The sequence below is a fragment of the Mus caroli genome, chromosome 19, assembly GCF_900094665.2.
Source record: "Mus caroli chromosome 19, CAROLI_EIJ_v1.1, whole genome shotgun sequence".
Taxonomy (NCBI): Eukaryota; Metazoa; Chordata; class Mammalia; order Rodentia; family Muridae; genus Mus; species Mus caroli.
Window position 1 is genome coordinate 11,954,829 of NC_034588.1, and position 24,697 is coordinate 11,979,525.

The 24,697-nt window shown below is 38.7% G+C and overlaps 1 protein-coding gene and 1 pseudogene across 6 annotated transcripts in view; one reads left to right on the forward strand and one right to left on the reverse strand.

The window, feature by feature from the left end:
* The window catches only part of Tle4 (TLE family member 4, transcriptional corepressor), a 142,502-nt gene that overhangs the window by 83,687 nt on the left and 34,118 nt on the right, over positions 1-24,697 (reverse strand). For all 5 annotated transcript variants that reach the window (XM_021152455.2, XM_021152454.2, XM_021152457.2 and 2 more), the window contains one exon: positions 7,446-7,520. In XM_021152455.2, the coding sequence (XP_021008114.1) occupies positions 7,446-7,520 (75 nt within the window). The remainder of the gene's footprint in view (positions 1-7,445; positions 7,521-24,697) is intronic.
* On the forward strand, positions 556-1,631 carry LOC110285993 (annotated as a pseudogene). The gene has a single exon (XR_002377100.1). The product of XR_002377100.1 is annotated as a heterogeneous nuclear ribonucleoprotein A3 pseudogene (transcript).

A 24,697-nucleotide genomic window follows, 5' to 3' on the forward strand; every position in this document is an offset into this window, starting at 1 on the left:
AACCTGGCATCAGAAAAAAAGCCACAATTCTTACATGTGACCCAATAATCTCCCTACATGATAAAGCCCATTCACAAACTGATCCCTATGAAGCTAAATCCTGAGGATACAAATTCTAGTAAAGGAAAGGCTAACACACATTGCTGTAGTACTCTTCTAAACAATGGTGTTGGTGTTGAAGGAAAGGGGACTGGGAAAAGAAGGGGGTATTCTTAATTTTATGGCTATGGTAGGCAACTCAGTGCCATCCTGCTGGGACTCTTTGAAGGATCGATTTTTACAATGCATCAGAGGAAAGCAAGCCTTCAGTATCTGGCACCCTCAAACTGTGGCACATGTTTTAGCAGCAACATATAGAGAAATGTGTGTGTTAATGGGATGAGGTGAGCTAGGAAAGGCAACTTCCGCAGTATGGGAGGATAGCCATGCTCAGTATAGGAGGACAGCCAAGACACATCAAGGCCTTGGGTGGCTTGTTGTTGACATAAAGAAATAGAAAAGGTGTTCTTGGATATTTACTATGTTTTGGCTTTTGTTAAAAAAGTGTGGATATTGAACTCGAGTTGGAAGAGGCGAGTCCGGTCTCAAAATGGAGGGCCATGATCCAAAGGAACCAGAGCAGCTGAGGAAGCTGTTTATTGGTGGTCTGAGCTTTGAAACCACAGATGATAGCTTAAGAGAACATTTTGAGAAATGGGGCACACTTACAGGCTGTGTGGTAAGGAGAGATCCCCAAACAAAACGTTCCAGAGGCTTTGGTTTTGTGACCTACTCTTGTGTTGAAGAGGTGGATGCTGCAATGTGTGCTCGGCCACACAAGGTTGATGGGTGTGTGGTGGAACCAAAGAGAGCTGTTTCTAGAGAGGATTCTGTAAAGCCTGGTGCCCATTTAACGGTGAAGAAAATCTTTGTTGGTGGTATTAAAGAGGATACGGAAGAATATAACCTGAAAGACTACTTTGAAAAGTATGGCAAGATTGAAACCATAGAGGTTATGGAAGACAGGTTTTTGTAACTTTTGATGATCATGACACAGTTGATAAAATTGTTGTTCAGAAATACCACACTATTAATGGGCATAATTGTGAAGTGAAAAAGGCCCTTTCTAAACAAGAGATGCAGTNTGCTGGATCACAGAGAGGTCGTGGAGGTGGATCTGGCAACTTTATGGGTCGTGGAGGAAACTTTGGAGGTGGTGGAGGAAACTTTGGTCGTGGAGGAAACTTTGGTGGAAGAGGTGGCTATGGTGGTGGAGGTGGTGGCAGCAGAGGTAGTTATGGAGGTGGTGATGGTGGATATAATGGATTTGGAGGTGATGGTGGCAACTATGGTGGTGGTCCTGGTTACAGCAGTAGAGGAGGTTATGGAGGTGGTGGACCAAGCTACGGAAACCAGGGGGGTGGATGTGGTGGTGGAGGAGGAGGCTATGATGGTTACAATGAAGGAGGACATTTTGGGGGAGGTAATTATGGTGGTGGTGGAAACTATAATGACTTTGGAAATTATAGTGGACAGCAACAATCAAATTATGGACCCATGAAGAGGGGCAGTTTTGGTGGAAGAAGCTCAGGCAGTCCCTATGGTGGTGGCTATGGATCTGGAGTGGTGGATATGGTAGCAGAAGGTTTTAAAATAAAACAGAAACGGCTACAGTTCTTAGCAGGAGAGCGAGTTGTCAGGAAAGCTGCAGGTTACTTTGAGACAGTCGTCCCAAATGCATTAGAGGAACTGTAAAAGTCTGCCACAGAAGGAACGATGATCCATAGTCAGAAAAGTTACTGCAGCTTAAACAGGAAACCCTTTTTGTTCAGGACTGTCATAGCCACAGTTTGCAAAAAGTGTAGCTATTGATTAATGCAATGTAGTGTCAATTAGATGTACATTCCTGAGGTCTTTTATCTGTTGTAGCTTTGTCTTTTTCTTTTCATTACATCAGGTATATTGCCCTGTAAATTGTGGTAGTGGTACCAGGAATAAAAAATTAAGGAATTTTTAACTTTTCAAAAAAAAAAAAGTAAAGTGTGCTTTTCATTTTCCTTCAGGTTTATCTTACTAGAGGTTATGTATTCACAGGAATATACACTATACAATTCTTATAAAAGGGAAGAAATTCTGTAATAATATTATTATAAATAATATGCAGTAAATTAATGAATAGAGCAGCTGTTTTTCTTTATCCTAGTTAGTTCCCCAAGAACAACACAGAAAGACTAAGATTTATTTATAACTTAAAAGCACAACAACTAGGTATTATAATTCTACTCTAATCCTCTAATCTAATCTGGCTACCTCTCAGCCAAAATCCCCAAGAAACTTGAATTTTTGTATTGGTCTGGATCTTTGGGCTTCAGGTGTGCTCTCTCATGATGTCTCTCTACACCCATTCCACATGGTGAATCCGTTCTTCTTCCCTCCCTCTCTACCCCTCCCTTGGCTGATAGAAGTCCCATCTTATTCTTTTTATTGCCTAATTATTGGCTTTTCCAGCTTTTATTGACAAGGCAAAGAATAAATGGGTGAAGACTGTTTACAGAAACTTTAGGCAGGAGATTTTTAACATAAGTATTACAATGATTGAAACCAGATAATGGGAAAGAGAAACCAGTATTTGAATGATACTGGGGTAAATGTTACATAGTGCATAATAACATTATGCCTACAGGATACCCTACACATACTTGTTTTTACGATTTATTTCATTTTTAATTATGTATACGTGAAGGGGTACATGTGGGTGTAGGTGCCCTTGAAGGGCAAAGGCATGAGACTACCCAGAGCTGTAGTAGTAAGTGGTTGTTAGCTGCCTAATGTGGATGACACCAGGAAGCCAAACTCAGGTCCTCTACAATAGTTACTGCTCTTAATGCTGAGCCAGCTGCATGCCCTTATCTCACACCCTATACACGTGTGCCCTTAAGGTTTTTACCTAACGACTTATTATTTTAAGAGACCTATGAGAAATTATCAAAATGCTTCATCCCAATGCATTCGAAACATAAAATGGTAGTTGTGAAATTTATAATGGCAAAGAAGGGACATATTTTCCAAATTGTTGTATGGGACTCAGCCCTAGAATGTCAATCTGAAATAAACAAATGCATATTCGTGGACATACACACACACAAAATGAGGGTCAGCAAAAGTAAGCACTCACAATTTATATCTCAGTAAGGGTCAATCATACGACAAGGACAAGGAAGTGTTAAGACAGAAAATAGAAACAGTAAATATTGCCTCTTTAAAAAAAATAATTCAAACACATAGGATAGTAAAAGGCAATGGCATTTAAATCATTTCTTTAGTAATACAAGTAATATTTAAATAGATTTAATAGTGCTGCTCCAAACCAATGAATTATGGGTTTAAAACCTATTAAAATGTAATGTTTTTTTCCTGAGCTGAGAGGAGAGAGATTTAAATCCACTGAATTTTAATATTTCAGCTTGAGCTGCAGGAGGTAGAGAAAGTCCAAATGAACTATTCCATCAGCACCATTCAAGCATGAACATTTTAATCAGTTTTCCTTCCTTGGAGTTCTCTAACACAGTTTACGCTGTCATTCTGAAAGCACTTAACACAGAAAGTGTGAAAAACCACCAAGGCTTGTTATTGCCTTCACAATTGATGGCAAATAATTTTGCAGACTTCCTATCATTAAAATGTCACTGCTAAAAATTGAGGTTCAGCGTTTCTAGTGCTAAACTGCATTTTCCTGCAACACCGTGGCATACCTGTTCATAAAGGTTATTGGGATGGGGGTTTTAATGCTTACATTCATATCATTTTCCCCTTAAAAAGTTAGCACAGAAATGAGGATGAGGAATTTTTTTTTAAATACATTTTCTATTTTCATAAGCCGAATCTCTTTTTTTTTTCTAATGCTCACATTAAGAAACTTTTTCTTAATAGAAGTTTGTTGGAATTCTTATGCATCTACGTTAGCCTCCTTTATTAAGCATAACCACATTCACACAGCATGCACTGATTATATAGTGTAATGGATTTAAAAAGCATTTTAAGATAGTCAGATGACTCAATTTAATAATACAGGAAATGAAAACATCATTTCTAATTAGATCATATTACTGATTTAAAACTGCAATTTGTGTGTTGTTCCAACAGCGCAATCTCACAGAGATTCTAATTTAAAAACACAGTGGCTAGTAGGACACATGGCAGGACCAAACTACATACATAACATTTCCTCCAGCCCATTTAGGGTAGCTCAAGGAAAGCATAAATATGAAATCAAAATACAAGACAATAACTGTAAACAAAAACAAAAATGGAAATTTTCTGGTTTTCTTTCTTATAATTAAAAGATAAAATGATATTTAACTTATTTCAATCTATCAACACTTTTCAACTGAACATGACCTGTGAAAGAAATCATTATAACTGTTTCATTCCATTAAACACACTAGCTTATTGTCAGGAGAACAGTCACCTCTCCAGGTTTCAGGCTCACTTCAGCATTTTGCATTTAAACTGCATGGATCACTGGTTTGGCTCATTTACCAATGAAGGTAGAATAATATTGCAGAGTTAAAAGGTGCTTCATCAGATTTCATTAAATCTGGGAACATTCCCTCCTGTCTGGATGGTGAGCATACATATAAAGCAGGTGCATATGGAGGCATAAATAAATGAAGGTCTGCAGTGGCATGGATGGGTCTTGTGCCTCCTAGATGAAACGCTGTCATTTCTTTCTTCTGTGCAGAAATTCACTGCCAATTCCATTCTAACATCTAAGCAAAAAACTCTAAACCTGACTAGTCATCATTTTGGTAACAAATCAATGTACTACCATTTCCTAGAAAGGTGAGACAGCTCAGCCAATAAAGGCTTTTGTTACTAAGGCTTCAAAGCTGAGGTTAATCCCTGGATTCCACGTGGTAGCAGGAGAGAGCTGATTCTCACAAGTTGCCTTCTAGCCTCTCCAATGAAGATGGCCCAAGTATCCCACACCACCCCAACACAAATAAATAAATCCTTTAAAAAATGTAATCCTACCACTATTAGTATGATACTCAAGAGGACTGAAGACATGGGTGCATTTAAAATCCCACAATCCCACATAAACTCTCTCTCTGAAACCTACTTATAGAAGACTATTACCATGCTTTTAAAAGAAAGAAAGAAAGAAAGAAAGAAAGAAAGAAAGAAAGAAAGAGAGAGAAAGAGAGAGAAAGAGAGAGAAAGAGAGAGAAAGAGAGAGAGAGAGAGAAAGAGAGAGAGAGAGAGAAAGAAAGAAAGAAAGAAAGAAAGAAAGAAAGAAAGAAAGAAAGAAAGAAAGGAAGAGAGAGAGGAAGAGAGAGAGAGAGAGAGAGAAGTCAGCAGCAGAACTGATCACATGAGTTTGTAACCAGGTTCCTTTCTTCTGTTTTTAGTTGCCCAGAATGGCTCCACTCACTTTGTAAGATCTGTATTTCAGAACAGTCAGATTGTGTGATTTTTAAAACTCCACTCTTTGTCCTAATACAAATAGTTTGAAACTCCACAAACTCCATCAACACCAACAGATGCTGCTTTGATAGCATGTAGCTCTCTGAATTAGGTTCTTCAAGTAAGCTTTTAGATTACAAAATTAAATTGGCTTAATTTTAAAAATTAAATCTATATAGACAATACAGCTACAACTTATAAGTGCTTTCTCTAAGAGCAATATATTGTCCCATTCAAAATGAAGCAGCATAAAACAGCCTTAAAAATATATGTGAAATGATAAAGATAAGGAAACATGTAATTTTCATCTATCTTCATTTTTAAGCAACATCTAAAACAATATAGGTCTGATTTAGCTCATGTTTCAATTGTACAACTTGGTCACTAGAAACTAGAAAAGCAATAACAAAAATGCATTGTTTTCCTAGAAACAGGTGCTAATCAGATGCAGGTAGGAATCGCTGTCTTTTAGCTACTCATGAAATGACCCTGCAAGGTTCTCAGGCAGCATACTGTACAATGCCACTGTATACATTATACTCCATGAAGTAGCAACTATAGGTAGTTTCTATCATGTTTGATGTGTGAGAGATAATGTAAAAACAAAACCACACACATACATTCTATTCTGGCATGACCACACATTCACACACACACACACTCACACACACAAAAGTTAATGCAAGTAGAATCACTAAATACACTTAGACTAACTTAAAATTGAACTCTCTTAATCAAAAAATAGATATATTGCCATTTTCTAGTGTTTTAAGAAAGAAAAACATCATAAAATATTTTCTCTCCACTGTCCTTGGCCCCCCACCTAGCATAAAGATGTGTGACAAAGGTTCCTGAGACCATAGGCCCTTTTGATTTAGCCTTTCCTTTCCAAGGGGCACTTTTCTAACTCTTTTTTGTTTATGATGTGTGCTAATTTCCAGAATTTTTTTTCTTGTGGTCAGAGAGAGACAGAAAACAGACCTTCAAATAGCCTATTAAGTAACAAGCTCCAATCAGACTACTGCTATCCACACCCGTGCAGAGATCCTTGAGTTCTGATCTCCTTGTTAAAGGACAGTTGGCGTAATTGAAGCAGCATCTTCACTTCAGATTGATTATCAGGCGACCCTTATTTGTATCTTCACTTAGCAATTTGAATTTTAATGAAAGTAAATGGAATAATTAGCATTTCAAAGTGTGTTTGATACACTGAAGAAAAAAGAGAAGACTTTTGTGTATAATTTATACACAACAGAAAGCATTTGGGAGGGAGCAGGAAGAAGGAAAGGGAGTCTTCTTTACAATGTGCTAAGTGTGGCTTGCACTTCTGCATAAAGTGTTCAGTTAGTACTGGACTGTTCACAAACTAGAGTTCTCCTCTTTGTTATTCTAAGTTTATTAGATGTTACATTTGGAGCTGGAGTGAATGCCTAAACCTATGGGTCCAGCAGGTTCTAGGAAAGGCCACTCCCTCTACTGCCAGCTAGGGTTTTTTTCCAAGTGTGCCAGGGATTTTCTTTCTTCTTCTTTTAGTTCATCTACTATTTGTCCTAAAAATGGACATAGCCACTCAGCATAAGGAGAAAGAGTAGGAGAGGAGATACAAAACTGCGTATTTTACTAAAAGTGCTATTAAGGCAATCTAGATCATTTGTGGAAAGATAAAAAAAATCAGGTCATTTGTAACATCAGAGCAATCCTGTATCTTTTCTTTTTTCCCCTGTCTACTTTAGCAACAGAAACTAATGGCACAGTAAAGAAACATGAGAAAGAGCTATCCAGTCTCCTCAGGGGAGTTTACATGAGCCAACTTAATTAGTAAACTGGTCCAGAGCTTCTGAGAAGCTGGCAAATGCCTCAGGAGACTGAAGGGAAAAGCTTAAGTCACTGTGGTCATCTACTACATTTTGCCCCTTTGTGGGAACAAAATTTAAAAAGAGAAAAGCAAGAAAGCTAAGGACACACACTAAGATCAGAGCTAAAATGGAAAGGCCACGTACCCCAATGATGGCGTTCAGTTCTGCCATGGTCACCTGCTTGGCCCGTTCCACAGCCTGCACCACTTGTTGCTGGTGCTATAAATGAAGATCAGAAACAGAATACAATTATTTGTTTTCTACTCAGTCAGAACAACTTTTCCTAATATGTCCTCTAACTTTACATGCAAAATAGTATTTGCGGGTCTCTAGACTTCCAAATAAAACCTCCAGGTGGTAGATGACTACCCAAGATGTCCAGGGTCATTAGGAATAACAAGCTGTCAGATGTACACATCTCTGTGCTCCTGGAAGATGCCTCCTCCATCTGCACTGTCTGCACAGACTCCACTCTCAGGCCGAGAGCAGTCTACCATCCGCCAATACTGAAGACAAAGCTCACCACCCTCCCTCCCCCGTTTCTTTCTGCTACCCCTTTCTCTATGCCACCTACAGGGAAAAAACGAGTCTTTAAGTATTCTCTACAGGTACTAATTTTTACATTCTTCTCAGGTGTTTATTAGCATGAACATCAAAAGGTTATTTCTAATTCCATGTTCTATCTCTGCTGGAAGTGTAAAAGTGTTTGTATTTCCGTCATAAAGGGTTGCATGCTTAAACAAACATGCAAATGAAATGGAAGTACTCATGTCCTTTTAAAAAATACAATAGAAAAGCTAAAACCTAGAACTTTAAATTATTTTTTTTAGAAACACTAGAGTCACTACTACTGGAAAAATCTCTCTACTCTTGATTCATTTCCAAAGATAACAAGCAATAACTGATATGAGTTTTGTAATAGTGGTAAAAATAAAAAAATAATAATAACAGAGAAGTGTTTACATGGGACATTTACAAACCTAGACATACACAAATGGTTGTGTAAGACCCTCAGTGTATGGATCACAGGGCCCCCAATGGAGGAGCTAGAGAAAGCACCCAAGGAGCTAAAGGGATCTGCAACCCTATAGGTGGAACAACATTATGAACTAACCAGTACCCCGGAGCTCTTGACTCTAGCTGCATATGTATCAAAAGATGGCCTAGTCAGCCATCACTGGAAAGAGAGGCCCATTGGACTTGCAAACTTTATATGCCCCAGTACAGGGGAACGCCAGGGCCAAAAAGGGGGAGTGGGTATGGGGGACTTTTGGGATAGCATTGGAAATGTAAATGAGGAAAATACCTTAAAAAAAAAAAGACCCTCAGTGTAACATCACTCCAAGCACACATGAAGAGTGTGGTCTACACAATTCACATTTGGTCTTTGGAAATCTTTCAAGTAGCTTTAGGACAAAGGACAAAAAGCTATGTTACAGGCATTTCTCTGTGTGGTCAGAGGAGGCATGTATGTGTTAGTTGATCTTTGTAAAATTTTAGCATATGTTCTTCACATAGTTCAACTATAAAACTGCTTACAACATGCAAGAGGCTCGCCATCAAACATGGAGTTTTCTCCCTTACTGTCAAGCTTCCACTTCAAAACTCTCAAACATAAATAATACTATAGCTTAACTTCTACTTCTGACCTGAGTGTAGGCATGAGAGGAAGTTCTGTGGGAAAGGAAACTGCCTTAAAGTAGTTGCATATTAAGATCTTTTCATCCTTTGCTTAATACAAAAATATTAAACACATTAATACCTTTTAAGTTTTCACTAGAAATTAACCATTAAATGATATACTTATGAATTGTTTTTAGTTGTAGGAGTTTCAGTTTCAAACCATAGCCTAAGAAGTAAGCTTGATCTTTATAAATAGCTGTCTACTTCCTTTTTCATATTTACTAAAATGAAATAATTCATTTTCTCTCTTTCTGAAATAAAAGTCTTGAAATGGAAAGTCAAACAAAAGATAGCATCTACACTCATCCACAATGCACAGCATTCGCTCTCCTCAAACATTCATCCACTTACCACTCCCATTGCGCAAGCTCCTCCCATTGCCATATCTCTAGCTACTGTAATAGCTCCTTTATTTAATAATTAAATATACAAAAAAGCAATTACCTGGGACAGGGTAGATACCAAACGTATCTACATCAGGCCTTTCTAGTACCAGGACTGTGCAGCTCTAGCTTCATAAGTCGTATCCCAACTGCTAAGACAGGTAAAGACACCTCAGGTAGCAAGGCTCTGAGAAAACCCTAGCTACTGATCTGCCAGCAGACCTGACAGTAACTTGTTAGGAAGCTAACATTAAAATGGAAGCCATGACTCAGCTGTCTGTTTGGACAGCAATGGCTAAGAGCTAATAGTTTCTGGACTTTACCTGCAGATTGGAAATTCACCTTCCTTATTTCTGTTCACAGTCCATGAAACATTCACTGCTGAAGCACCTTTATGATATAAGCTTGCTAAGACAATGCCACCTCTGTTAGCCCTGAAAGCACCAACAGCACTCCACCATTACTCACTCCACTACACGGTAAGCGCATCACCACACAGACTGGACACATCCACTAGGTAGCATGGACACTAAAACTCAGGCACAAAGAGGAGGCAAAAAGGCCACAAATGGGAGAAGGTACCTCTTGAGACCGAAACCCACATATTCCCAAAGCTGGCCCAACAAGGATGTATGTATGTTTTTTCATGCTCACATTGTTAGCAAGCAAAGTCCCTGACTCAGAAAATTCATAAAGTGTTTCACACGTTTTTAGAATGCTGATGGCTTTTCCACTCTGCCCGCCATCTCCTCATGCTCTGCCCTCATTTGATTCCAGCCCCACTTCCGGCTTATCCTCTTACCACACATCAAGTGGTAACATAGCCACTTTAGCTAAAAATTACACTTTAATATTTAAAAAAAACTGTACTACAGGAATAACTTTATGACTGCAAAATTACTGAAAACCACTGAGTTACATGTAAAATAAAATGAACTTATGGTGTATATAAGAATACTGTGACTTAAAGAATACAGGTGTTGCTGGGAGGAGGGACAAAAATCTGCACACTAAATTATTTTCATTGTTACAAAATTACTTTTAATATTAAGAGAAGCATCAGATGTTTCTTCCATGAAATTGAGAGGACATAAGCCCATGTAGGTACAATATAACTTACTGATAAACAGACCTTTATGAACTAGTTATGTGAACAAAATAAGTTTTTTCAGAAGGGATATTTTTTCTGAAAAGGATAACAAGGCCAACATCTGTCTTATCAGTATTTTGAGGCAGACAAGAGATGTGGTGTTAATAAGAAAAGTAGTAACAAAAATTGTTACAACTTGAAAAATTTAAGAATTACTGCCCATATTGGAAGAAAAAATACTGGCAGAAATGCAAAGATGATCACAGGATTCTTACAATGAACACCATATTGCTAGCTACCGAAATACAAAAAGCGGACTTACCACTCACATTCCCTATTCATATACAGCCCACAGACAGAGTACAAGGAAATGTAATACATAAAATATCAAAAGAGGCTTTAGAAGGAAATCAGGAAAGCCTTTGTTTTCCATTCATTCTTTCATTCCTTCATTCATTCATTCAAATACGAGTAAAGTTCCTAATGTGCAGCAGGCACCGAGGTTAGGTTAGGTAGATAGACCAGACACCCTGCTCTCACAGGTTAGATTCTACAAAGAGGGGTTGCAGAAAAAGCTCAAGGTTAGGAGCACTTATTGCTCTTGAAGAGGAACTGGGTTTGGTTCTCAGGATCTACACGGTAGCTCACAATCATCTCTAACATCAGTTCCAGTGGATCCAATACCCTTTTCTGGCCATGGCAATGCGTGTACAATACACACACACTGCGGCAAAACTCTCGTAAGTGGAAAAATAAATAGATAAATTTAAATTTTAAAAACTCTATGAAGAAAGATGGAGAATTAATACTCAAAAAGCTCTATAATTACTGCAGGGGAATAATTTCCGAGAGAAAATTAGAGGATGTTATGCAATCATTTATCAAGGAAGTATCTTAATCTAATCTAAGTATTAGAGGATGAGTCCCTAAGGAAGCTGACCGGACAGCTGAAACTGGAGGGACTTCTTAGGATGAAGAACGAGAAACAAAGAAAAAGAAAATAACAGACAAAAGAAGAAATGACAAAGGTCTGTGAAGTAGAAAGAAGCTTGTGAGTGACTGGGGGAGAGTGGGTTGAGGAACTCCAAGGACAGGCAGAGTAGGATATATAGGGCCTTTAGGGCAGGCAAAATCTCTTTAAAGTGGAAGAGGCATTCACAACAAAGGCAGATGCATGGAGATATAGGAGTATGACAGAGGTATTTCTCGATATGCACATATTGGTAGGAATTAAAATCTGAAAAAATGGAATATGGCCATCAGTGTAGGACTTTGCATGACACGACAAACAGCTGTACTTTATCCTGGTAGAAAGTGAGACATTATGAAAATGTTTTAAGCCACTGAATTCTATCAGTTTCTCGAGTTTAGTAAGTGGACCTTACAGAAGGCAGGGGCGGGGAGTCCACAAAGTGAGGACAACTAGAGAGCCATGCACTATACCAGGCAGAACTTAACCAAATGCTCTTCCTAATCGGAAGCATTAGCCATGTGTAGATAAATGTCACCCATTTATCATAATTTGGCTCTAGAATGAACCTTTAGAGATTCTAAGACTCAGATACTAGGCTTTATTAAGCCCCGAACAAGACTCTGAAAACCAAATGCTGTCTGGGTTGGTATAGGAGAACTGCAGTATCATCCACAGGCCAAAAACCACTAGAATGTCCACTAGTTTACTCCCCTCTGAAGCTTTCTAGCCAGCTGTTAGTCATTCTCTGATAAGAACTCATGACACCTTATTAATAAGCTTTTTCTACTGGAGGATAATAAGCCCTAATACTACAATTTAAAATCTGCTTTCCCAAAGCTTCCCACTGGCCCCAACTTTTTCTCTGAATTTGCATCTGAAAATAGTATACTAGGTCTTCAGCTTACTTCCCTTTCAGGTTAAACAGTCTTAGGTCATTCAATGACTCTAATGTTGTTCATTCTTCAGGCCATACTCAATGTGGATAGAACACAAAACTCCAGGTGCAACTGAACAGATCAAGTTCAAGTGAAAATACCACTCCATGCTTTGTAAGTCTCACTGAAATCCTACTTTATCTACTAAAGAATTCTTACTAAGTTTACAGGTACATAAGGAATTTAAATATACCTCCTAAATCTGCCTGTCCTAGTGCTCCAAAACTGTTTCTCAAAAAAAGATATAAAACATAAGTAACAACAACAACAAAAAACATAAATATCACTAACATTTGGTAAAATAAAGAACTTTTCAAAGCCACAGTTCAGATGATGAATACATACACATAGCCTACCAAACAATTCTGGCTTGAAACATAGGATCAAAGACTACAGATGTAAACAAAGTTCTCAAAAGAAGAAATACAAATTGCCAATACTTTTCAGTGTTCAACATCCTTAGCCATCAAGAAAATGCAAATTAAAACTGTTTTGAGGCTTCATTTCACTCTGGCTAAATGGCTAACATCGAGAGAAAAAAAAAGACAAAAATTCTGGCAACGATGTGGCAAATAAAGAGTCTCATTTTCTGTTAGTCAAAGAGTAAGCTCTCAGCCACTATGGAAATCAGTGTGAGGTTTCTCAACAATTACAAATAGAACTACTATCTCTCTCTCTCTCTCTCTCTCTCTCTCTCTCACACACACACACACACACACACACACACACACACACACAGGACTCTATTTTATAATAGTTACCATCACATCAATATTTACTGCTGCTCTAGTCACAATGCCAGACTAGCTGTCCATCACTGGTAAATAGATAATAATGAAACTGCACTAAATATGTACTAGTGGAATTTTATTCTAATGTTATAAAACGAATTTATAAGAACATGAGTAGAACTGGAAAATATTGAGGAAACCCAGGCTCAGAAAAGCATCTTACATTTTTTCACTCATATGCAGATACCAGTCTCTTAGTTCTATATAGTGTATTTCTGTGGGGTGTGTAGAGAGACCAAGAAACAAAAAAGGGGGAGCCCATTAGAAGGTGGGGGTAGGGCTTTAATGAATACAGTAGGGTGGGTAACAGCATGGGTCATAGGACATTGGAAGGAAGAACACTAGGAATGGAAGGAGGAATGGGGTCAGAAAGATGGGAGAAAAGAGGGAATGAGAAAGGGGAAAGAGTTCAACCCAACTGAATGAAAATACCATAAAGAAGCCTGTTACTCTGTAAAACAATTAAAAGGTTAAAAATAGCATAAAAGTAAGCTCTTGGGGACACACTGGAAAAGCTGTTCAAGTCTTTCCCTACTCATCACTTTGCCTTGCCACCTCCCTTCTTCTCAAAAGTATTCGGAATTCGTTCTATTTGTATACCCAAGCTCTATGGTTCACGGATGTCCAAAAGAACCTTCTACAATGTTCACACTGTTCCATTTGTACTAATAATATGTCAGCCACCAACCACAAATGAATAAGCACTAAGTACTTAGAATGTTTCTAGTGTAACTGAGAAAGCAGTTCTAAATTTTCTTAAGCCTTAATTATAATTTAAATTAACGTTGCTACCTCTGTATTAGACAATGCAACTCTGCTTATACTCAAAGTACTTTGAAGTTTATCTTCACTCAAAGATAGTAGGTTTTTCAAACATATATTAATTTTGGAAACATGCATACAAGGCTGTCAATGCTGCCTTTGGAGGGAAGCCCACATTTAATTAAACCTGCAGGAGAAAAAGAAAATTACCTCCTGAGAATTATCTTTTATTTCCTGAGGTCAAACAGATCATAATGCTACCATTATGCCACTCGATTGAGATTAAAACACATGGTCAGGTGAAGCAAGATAATTAGTCAACCAAAAGAACACAGGGGAGTATTATATTCTGACAGCTCAGGGTTTTGAGGAGAAAGAAAATGTTTTAAATGATGTTTACCCTGCATATACCTAAATGTAAAATTCACAAACTGGGACCAAATCTTCTGAAGAAGCCCAATGCATGTATATATTACATCCTTCAGGACATCCTCCGCATAGAATGCACTGGAACCCATTTCCGAAACTGACAAACTGACTCCATAATGTGAGGGAGACTTATGTGATACAGGCTGCTGACACGCAAATGTTCTCCTAGTTTGCCTGCCTATGAGCGGTTCAGCCAAGCCCACCTACATCACACCATGTCACCACAAGCCAGTGACTTCTTAAAATGTAAAGAAGCAACATGAGCAATTAGGGTGGAGCCATTACAGACCAATAACACTGCTAGCAGTGCATGGAACCACTGTATTTGTTCCTTTCCGCCCTCAGGCACAGTAAGAAAGAGCCTGATCACATTTTTCAACTTCCATTTCTCAATTATTCTGTACAAGTGAAATGTGATTCAGAGAAATGAAGTACCCACACACTAAAATAAAGGGTGTGGACAATACTCCTCTATCACATGCCCCAAAAGGCTCTTTTCACATCACGTTAGAAGGAAAAAATGTAAACCTATCTGAGACAAAAATGTATGTATCACTTGGAATTATAATTCTATCGAATTCATATGACCACTACTATATAACTGTTATTATCTACATTTTTTAAGATTCATTTTTTTTTGAAACTGGATGTTTTCTTAATTTACATTTCAAATTTCATCCCCCTTTCCAGTTCCCCCCCACCCTGGGGAAATCCCTATCCCAGCCCCACTTCCCCTGCTTCTGTGAGGGTGTTCCCCCACCCATCCACTCCTGCCTCCCTGCCCTAACATTCCTTACACTACCGGCATCAAGCAGTCACAGGACCAAGGGCCTCTCCTCCCATTGATACCCAACAAGGCCATCCTCTGCTACATATGTGGCTGGAGACATGTGTCCCTCCATTTGTACTCTTTGGTTGGTGGTTTAGTCCCTGGGAGCTCTGGGGGTACTGGTTGGTTGATATTGTTCTTCCTATGGGGTTGCAAACCCCTTTAGCTTCTTCAGTCCTTTCTCTAACGCCTCCATTGGGGACCCCTTGCTCAGTCCAATGGTTGGCTGCGAGCATCTGTCTCTGTATTTGTAAGGCTCTGGCAGAGCCTCTCAGAAGACAGCTATATCAGGCTCCTGTCAGCATGCACTTCTTGGCATCTACAGTAGTGTCTGCATTTGATGACTGTAAATGGAATAGATCTCCAGGTGGGGCAGAGCCTGGATGGCCTTTCCTTCACTGTGGGTGGGACTGCAAGATTGTACAAGTACTCTGGAAATCTGTCTGGCAGTTCCTCAGAAAAGTGGGCATAATATTACCTGAGGGCCCTGGGCATATACCCAAAAGATATTCTAACATGTAAGGACACATGCTCCACTATGTTCATAGCAGCCTTATTTATAATAGCCCAGATGTCCTTCAATATAGGAATAGATACAGAAGATTCATTTATTTTTAAATATGAGTGCTCTATCTGCATTGACACCTGCATGCCAGAAGAGGGAATCAGATCACATTACAGATAGTTGTGAGCCACCTTGTGGGTGCTAGGAATTAAACTCAGAACCTCTGGAAGAGCACACAGTGCTCTTAACCACTGAGCAATCTCTCTAACCTCCATTGTCTACTTTGTAAATGCAATGTAGAAAGTACAAATTAATCTCAAAATTCTGATGAAACAAACAATAAAACAAAGTAAATTTGCAATATGATACAACTGGTTAAGAAAACCTAACGGAAATGGGCAAAGGAGAGCTCTAAGCTGTAACTAATTTGTACCAGAAAGCATTAAAAGTTAAAGTTACCTTTCCCCTAAGTAAATGTTAGATGGAAGGACTAGAATTTTCCACTCATAATTTAGCTTTTAAGGTCTAAAAAGTCTAATGATTAGAACATTTCTGTTAAGTGTTGTAAAGAAAAAAACCAATTAATTATTTCACTTATTAAACCAGTATTTATTCAAAATAACAGATGCACAGAAAAAACTGCTCTGCTCCTTTCTGAGTCCAGACTACAACTAATTTAATGTTAATGAGGTCCAGCCTACATGATGCCTCCACCAGCTCCCAAGGAGCTCTGCCTGTTTAAATAACTTACAAACAAAATACCTAGCTGTGGAGTTCCAAAAGGAGGAAGGAGCCAAACATCCATTCTCCTTGGCACTGAATGACTAGAAACAAGCTGTTCAATTTATTGATGGCAAGATTTAAAACAAGGACCATGAGTTTAAGAAATGGTATTTGAGCAGCCACTGCTCATAAGGAACCACTGCCTGCTTTCACTCTACATGATTATTTCACGCTGTGGTCTACCAATGGTTTGCAGAAGTGCAAAGACTAGGTCAGTGAGTACTCAGACACAGATGGGACAGCTACATCACAACCACACGAGGTTCAGTACCATCCTGAGAGAGCAGCAGAATGTTTATGAGAAGTCAGTAAGAGCTAGAACAAAACAGTGTCTTCTGGATATGAACAGGGCCATGCACTCACGAACTTGCAGCAGCTGAGTCAGCAATCTAGCACAAAGATGGAAGAAGAGTGAGCCCCACTAGCTGAGTAGCTATGGACAGATGACAACTTTAGAGGAGAGAGAATTAGTTTTCTTTAAGGGTTTGGTCCCTACTAGTTCAACCATACTACAGTGGACAGCCCATGCTAAAAAATATATTTGGGCAGCACAAAATGGATTCCATTATTAAATAAGATAAGAAAAGATATAAAATTGGGGATTAGGGAAGAGAGGCTGGATCTGGGAGGCATTAATTAGGGAGATGATACATAGGGGGTATGATGAAAACTCCCAAAGAATAAAACTATTATATTAAAAATCGTTCACAATACAAGCCACTAAAATGGATCAACCTTATTCTGTAAAACAATAAATTTAAGCAGATTAATTTTTTTTATTTTGTTTTTTCAAGACAGGCTTTTCTGTGTAACCCTGGGTATCCTAGAACTCACTCTATAGACTAGGTTGGTTTCAAACTCAAAGAGATCCACCCACCTGACTCTGCCTCCTGAGTGCTAGGATTAAAGGTGTGTGTCTGCACCACCCAGCTTAAGCAGATCTTTCAAAAAAAAAAAAAGACATCTTAAAACCAATGACCTACAGTATGATTCTTTCATGATTTGGGGGAAGAAAATCTCACTGTCAAGATGTATGTGAGATAGTAAAGGAAAGAAAGGCATTTTCCAGCCAGCAAATTTGCTACAAATACAGCAAACCAAGTATAATTTGCCATAGTCTAGTCTTTAACTGAGAAATACTTTAAAGAATCCTAGGATTGAACTTTTTTTTTAATCATCAGGGAAATGCAAATCAAAACAACCCTGAGATTCCACCTCACACCAATCAGAATGGTTATGATCAAAAATTCAGGTGACAGCAGATGCTGGCGAGGATGTGGAGAAAGAGGAACACTCCTTCATTGTTGGTGGGATTGCAAGCTTGTACAACCACTCTGGAAATCAGTCTGGTGGTTCCTCAGAAAATTGGACATAGTACTACCGGAAGATCCCGCAATACCTCTCCTGGGCATATATCCAGAAGATGTCCCAACCGGTAAGAAGGTCACATGCTCCACTATGTTCATAGCAGCCTTATTTATAATAGCCAGAAGCTGGAAAGAACCCAGATATCCCTCAAAAGAGGAATGGATACAGAAATTATGGTACATTTACACAATGGAGTACTACTCAGCTATTAAAAAGAATGAATTTATGAAATTCCTAGGCAAATGGTTGGACCTGGAGGGCATCATCCTGAGTGAGGTAACATAATCACAAAAGAACTCAAATGATATGTACTCACTTATAAGTGGATATTAGCCCAGAAACTTAGTATACCCGAGATATAAGAGACAATTTGTAAAACACATGGAACTGAAGAAGAACGAAGACCAAAGTGTGGACACTTTGTCCCTTCTTAGAATTGGAAACAATCACCCATGGAAAGAGTTACAGAGACAAAGTTTGGAGCTGAGACAGAAGAAGGAAGGACCATCCAGAGACTGCCTCACCTGAGGATCCATCCCATAATCAGCCACCAAACGCAGACACTATTGCATATGCCAGCAAGATTTTGCTGACAGGACCCTGATATAGCTGTCTCTTGTGAGGCTATGCCAGTGCCTGGTAAATACAGAAGTGGATGCTCACAGTCATCTATTGGATGGAACACAGGGCCCCAATGGAGGCTGCTTGTGGACGTTGTACATCGTGGTGCGGAGCCTAGTGCGCACCACGATGTACAACGTCCACAAGCAGTAGCAGAGGATGGCCTAGTTGGCCATCATTGGAAGGAGAGGCCCTTGGTCTTGCAAAGATAATATGCCCCAGTACAGGGGAATGCCAGGGCCAGGAAGGAGTAGGTGGGTTAGGGAGCAGGGCGGGGGGAAGGTATAGGGGACTTTTGGGATAGCATATGAAGTGTAAATGAAGAAAATACCTAATAAGCCGGGCGTGGTGGCGCACGCCTTTAATCCCAGCACTGGGGAGGCAGAGGCAGGCGGATTTCTGATTTCGAGGCCAGCCTGGTCTACAAAGTGAGTGCCAGGACAGCCAGGGCTACACAGAGAAACCCTGTCTCGAAAAACCAAAAAATTGTCTAAAATTAAAAAAAATATATTAATGTAATACAGGTTATTCATCTATGTCAATTATACTGTTATAACTAAAATAAAAAAGAATATCTTGTTAAAGATAGCACACAGAGAAAACTGTATTCCCATGTTCTCGTCTCTGAAAACTATTCTTCCAACCAAGTCATACAAAGGCGAGACAAGAGTGGGAAAAGTAGTCTAGCTAGAGTGAAAAAGAGGCAATCACATTGTAAGAAAGACATATGTGGAGTTTGTCTTACTTTATGATGTCAATGTCTCCAATTCATGATTCTTGAAAATGGATATACTGACAATATTTATACGATTGTATCCTACAGCTATAAATTACTTTCTCAGTTAGAAGACAGCTACTGTCCAACAATGATTGCATGGATGATCAATGTGTACAGAATAAATAGTGCAAACTCAAAAACAAAAACAAAAACAAAAAGAATCCTAGGATTGGCTGGGCAGTGGTAGCGCACATCTTTAATCCCAGGACTTGGGAGGCAGAGGCAGGAGGATTTCTGATTTCGAGGCCAGCCTGGTCTACAGAGTGAGTTCCAGGACAGCCAGGGGTACACAGAGAAACTGTCTTGGGAAAAAGAAAGAAAGAAAAACATAAACAAACAACAACAAAAAAAAAAGAATCCTTGGATTGTAAATATTTAAAACAGGCACATATAGACTCTACAAGTTGTTCAGATAGTCTACATGGTCCATATCTGTTCATATGTACTCCAATCTTTTCTATACTGTGTGACTATAAACTCCTTGATACGCTACAGTACAGCAAAATTTGGATGTATAATTTTTATAGCAAAAACTATACATTATTTTATATATTAGGCTATCAATTAAAATGGGTTTTGCTAAGTATATTGTCAGATAGAGTATATGGTCAGATAGAGTATTTATTATATAAACATATACCACATAATAGCAATAATACCATGTAATAGCAAAAGCAGCCATTTTTTTCATGTTATGCATAGCCCTGTATCTAAAAGCTAGCCCTATATCCCTCTTCATTTACCTTACTATAAGTTTTAGGTGGCTGTGTAAGACTCCACTTCAAAGTCTCCTTATAGCTACATAGGGACAGTAACTAGATCTGGGACATTACAAAAACACTGTAGAAATGAGCATCCACATTCTGCCTTTTAAAGGAAAAAAAAATACCCCCCCTCCTTTCCCATTTCTATAGATAGGACAAGACATAATGAACATGGAGACCAAAATTTATAGCATCCTGAAGTTGCCAAAATTTTCTTATAGAACAACTATTACCTGAAAAGAATAAGCTTTTTTAAGAAATAAATCAGCTAGGTAAGTTGCGCTCTGTTAAGATGGCCAAATATCCACCTAGGTCTTTTTTACATTATCACCAATTTTTAGTAATAAGCCCTATTATGCAGGTAGCCCTGGAGCTTAGTTCAGAAACCTGGGAACTGCAGCCTTACAAACCCAAGGATTCTGCTCACTACTACAAAGAATATAAAATTCTGGTCCTAAGTCGGGATGAGCTCAGGTTCTTATCACATTGCCACTTCTCACATAATCTATCTCTTACAGCAACCTCTGTTCCCTGTTACCAATGCAAGTGTCTGCAAAATACTGTTCACTGAGAAGAGAATTTCAACTATAATATTATAAACCTACAGCCTATTAGGATTCTGAAATTCTCAAAGGTCTTAGAACACTTGATTGATTACCATCAAGAATATGCTGATGGACTCAATATAACCCTTATAGGAAAACAAAAAGGACCAAACCCACAACTGTTCCCAAATTGGTTACACAATTAGGTGCTCAATATTTAATACTTTAAATTTAATAAGTCAAAATAATGACAGAACTGACTGCCTACTGCTAGACTAGTAAAGCTTAGAAATTGCACTGCCAGCTCTTCTGAAATATCACCTTCAACTCTTCCCAGCTTTTTCTTCCTTGCCAAAGGTCTTAGGATTCAGATTCCATTTCTTGAAAGAACACTAGGAGAGGAGGAACTGGGCACTTACTATAACAGATGCTATTTCCATACATACAATATACATTTTAAGACAGAGTTGTTCTCCTCCTTATACAGGAACACTGAAGGCATACAGAGATAACAAATCAATGAAGAGCTTTGATTTGATTACACATTAGCAAAAATGTTGCCTCTCTTTCCAAGATGCAACATTATTACACAGATTTCAATTCACATCATAGTGGCCTTAAAAGATGCAAGCTGGGGCTGGAGAGATAGCTCAGTGGCTAAGAACATTGACTGCTCTTCCAGAGGTCCTGGAGTTCAATTCCCAGCAACCACATGGTGGCTTGTAATGGGATCCGATGCCTTCTTCTGGTGTTTCTAAAGACAGCTACACCGCACTCGTTTTATATATATAGATATATATCTATATCTATCTATATATATAGAGAGAGATATATAGATATATATGACTCAAACTCCTGAAAAGGGGAGGTGGTTTTGAGGTGGGACAACCCATATCAAGACAACATTTAATGGCATCATTCAATGTGACTGAGGACCAGAAGGACTAAGGGTCTATAGGTATAATCCTGAAACTGCTCAAAAAAAAAAAAAAAAAAAAAAAAACAGATGTCCAGCTAACTCAGACTCTTTAGGCTTAGTTTTACCTTATAGGAAGGACATTATAAAAAATAATAACCAATTCACATGCTTCCAAAATTCAATGATTCAAAAAGACTTAGAAGCGGTTCCGGATCTTCCCCCAAGAGAACTTACAGTCTTCTGAAACCACTGTAGCCAGAGCCACTATGAATACATGGGAAGTGTGTATACTAACTGCCCAGGTAAAAGGCCCTTCACACAGATAAGGAAACTGAGGCTGAGAGAGACAAAGTACTTGCTAACAGTCACACTTGTGTTGGCTTAGACAAAGCCATGTGATTTGTAGCTAGGAAGCCAGGACCCCAGGACCTGATTCCGGTCCAAAAACTAGCCGCTGTGTTTCTTCTTTAGAAACTGCCAGCTTGAAGGTGGTATATTGGAAATTTGTTGCCTGAAAATGAGATATAATATGAGAGAGAATGAAGGTATTACCGGGAGCTATATCTTATGAGGACAAAAATCATAGAAAATCAGGTTAAAAAACAGCCCCCCCCCCAAAAGGGGGGGGGGGACGCATGACGAGGAAAGGTTCAGACAGATGAGGGTTCATGGTTTCTAAATTGTAGTATTGGGGATCCTGTGAAATTCTAAAAATCTAAGTAATAGTTACTCTGTTGTTTACTTTTGACAGCAAAAGAAGGCACTATCTTTGTCTAATGCCTAGAACTTTAGTCGTAGCTGTACGTGTTGGCTCTAGTTTTTAATGTTGTAGTGAATTATATTACAAAAAATATTTTTCTGTAATTTTAAAACTGTAGATCAACCTAAAGTATATTTAAGTTAAAACTTGACTTATAAAGAAAAAGATATTTTACAGTTAAAACCAACCAAATTTATTTAATAATTATAATTCACTACTAACTTTTTGTAAGTTTGGGGAAAAATAATAAACTATACACAAGCATAACCAATCAATACACAAAGCTAAATTAAAGGCAGAATCTACACGAATATAAATTTACCTATTGTTCCTGTCAGATTCCAGAATCCACTTTCAGATGCTCAAAACACCTCCAACCACTGTCCTGTAGCTTATGTTCTAGTCTCCAGAGAACTCACACACACACACACTTCCTCTTTACCTCCCCCTCCTCTCCTTCTCCAGATAGAATCATTTAATTTTTAAATAAAAAACATTTAAAAATAAACAGTAATGCCACAGCTGCCTTTCTGGCAGTGACACTATCCCACAGAGAGCTGGTGTTAAAAGGTCAGATTAAGAGCCTTCAGTCCTGGCACTAAGTGATGCCCTTCTCCATGCATGAGTAGTTTTCCTGCTTCTTAAGAGACAGGAAATAGAATCCTTCTTTCTCTAATAACCTGCCTCCTCCCCGCCCTCCAGATTAAGGTCCATCTGTCCTCAGGGAAAAAGTGAGGTGTCTGCTTACAGAATACCCCAAAGAAACAAGGTAGACTGTTTTCAACCTCAAACATAAATGCAATCCTGAAACAATAATACACATATCTGTGGCTTAAATTTTAAGAGACATACTCCAGCTCAGAAAATGAGACTCCAGTTCAGAAAATGAGAAAGAGTAAAAGAAGATATACACAGCATTAGGGCTTAGGAAACTGTGATATAGGCTCATAATGTATACCAAAAACCAAAATGAAGAACTTGTCAAAACCTTAGGAAAGCAAAGAGTTAAACATCTACCCTCTCAGCCTAGAGCAGAAGAAAAGGAGTTGCTAATACTTCCCCCATGGCTTTCTTCTACAGGGTACAAAATCCTCAGCAATTAATTCCAGTCCAGTCTTACTTAGCCCTGCTACCATTTCACATTCTGTTCCTACTGGCCCTGCTCACACAAAAAATAATGACTCAAGTGGGAAAATACCTTATCAGTACCCTCAAGACCACCTTCCACTTCTGATGATAATCCAGACTTTGGAAATGCTATGGGGGCAAACCTTTCCTAGTAATTGCATACAGCAGTCTGCGCCTGCTTAGGCCCAAAGACTAACAGCACCCCTAGTAATAATTGTAGCTTTTTTCTGCTACCTTTGGGTGTCACATCCCAGTCTGGTTACAGCTTTGAGAACATCTCACTCTCTATCGCCACAAGTAGAACTTCAAATAAGAACCACTCACTAGTGTAGGAGAGGCCAAGAGAAAGAAATGAAAATACAGATTAGAGAGAGAGCTGAATGTTACAAACACCTGCGTCAGTTAGGGGCAGAGGAACTTGGTCCTGTTTTCCAGCACTTCTTCTGGCTTCTGTCAGCACCAGACACATATATAGCAAGCAAGCGCGCACAGACACACAGACACACACACACGGAGGCACACACAGATATTAATAAAGAAAAATATATTGTAAAATAAGGAAGAAAGACAGAAATGCAAATGTGTCCCATTGACACTCTTAGTCAAAACACACCTAATCTAGTAACGGGCAAATACAAAGTAAAAATAGATAAATGAGGATAATGAGGTTCAGTGGTTCCAGCTAAAGGGAAACAAAATCCCCAGCTTGTGAATTAAGACAGTAGCAAAGTTTGTGAATAAGAGTGTCTCCTTCTTCAACATAATAGCTACTCAAAACGAATCCTGGTTTGGACAACATAAGTCAGACAGAAATCACATGTTTGTAATGCATATACTAATTCAGAAAACTGGTTTGTGCCTAACCCAGCCCATGCAATTGTTAGACAAGTTTGTGAACAGCTGTTCTGAAAAGCAATGACAGAACATAGAAACTAAAAAGAGTGGGAGGAAGGTGCCTTCTCTGCCTAAAACGAAAGTACCAAGTAAGTATTGTTGCCACAAGATGTTAGAAATAGTTCTTCCTTCTTACAGCTGATAAAGGATTGAGAGCAAATAAAAGATTCAATAATCTAAAAGCCAAACCATCCTTTTTCAGTATTATTAATAGTATTCTACCTACCCAAACCAAGCAAATACACAAAGTAAAGGGAGAGGGGAGACAAAGGAAACCACCAAACACTAGCAAGACATACCTTCCTTCTAACCTGCATGCATTTTTGAAGTTTTTACTACCCCTAGTAATGATCAAAGCAAAACTAGTGAGCCACATGCCAGGCACTGGCCACATAAAAAGGCCCCTATCAAAAAGCCTAAAGTGACACAGAAATGTGTATGCTGGATTTACCTTGG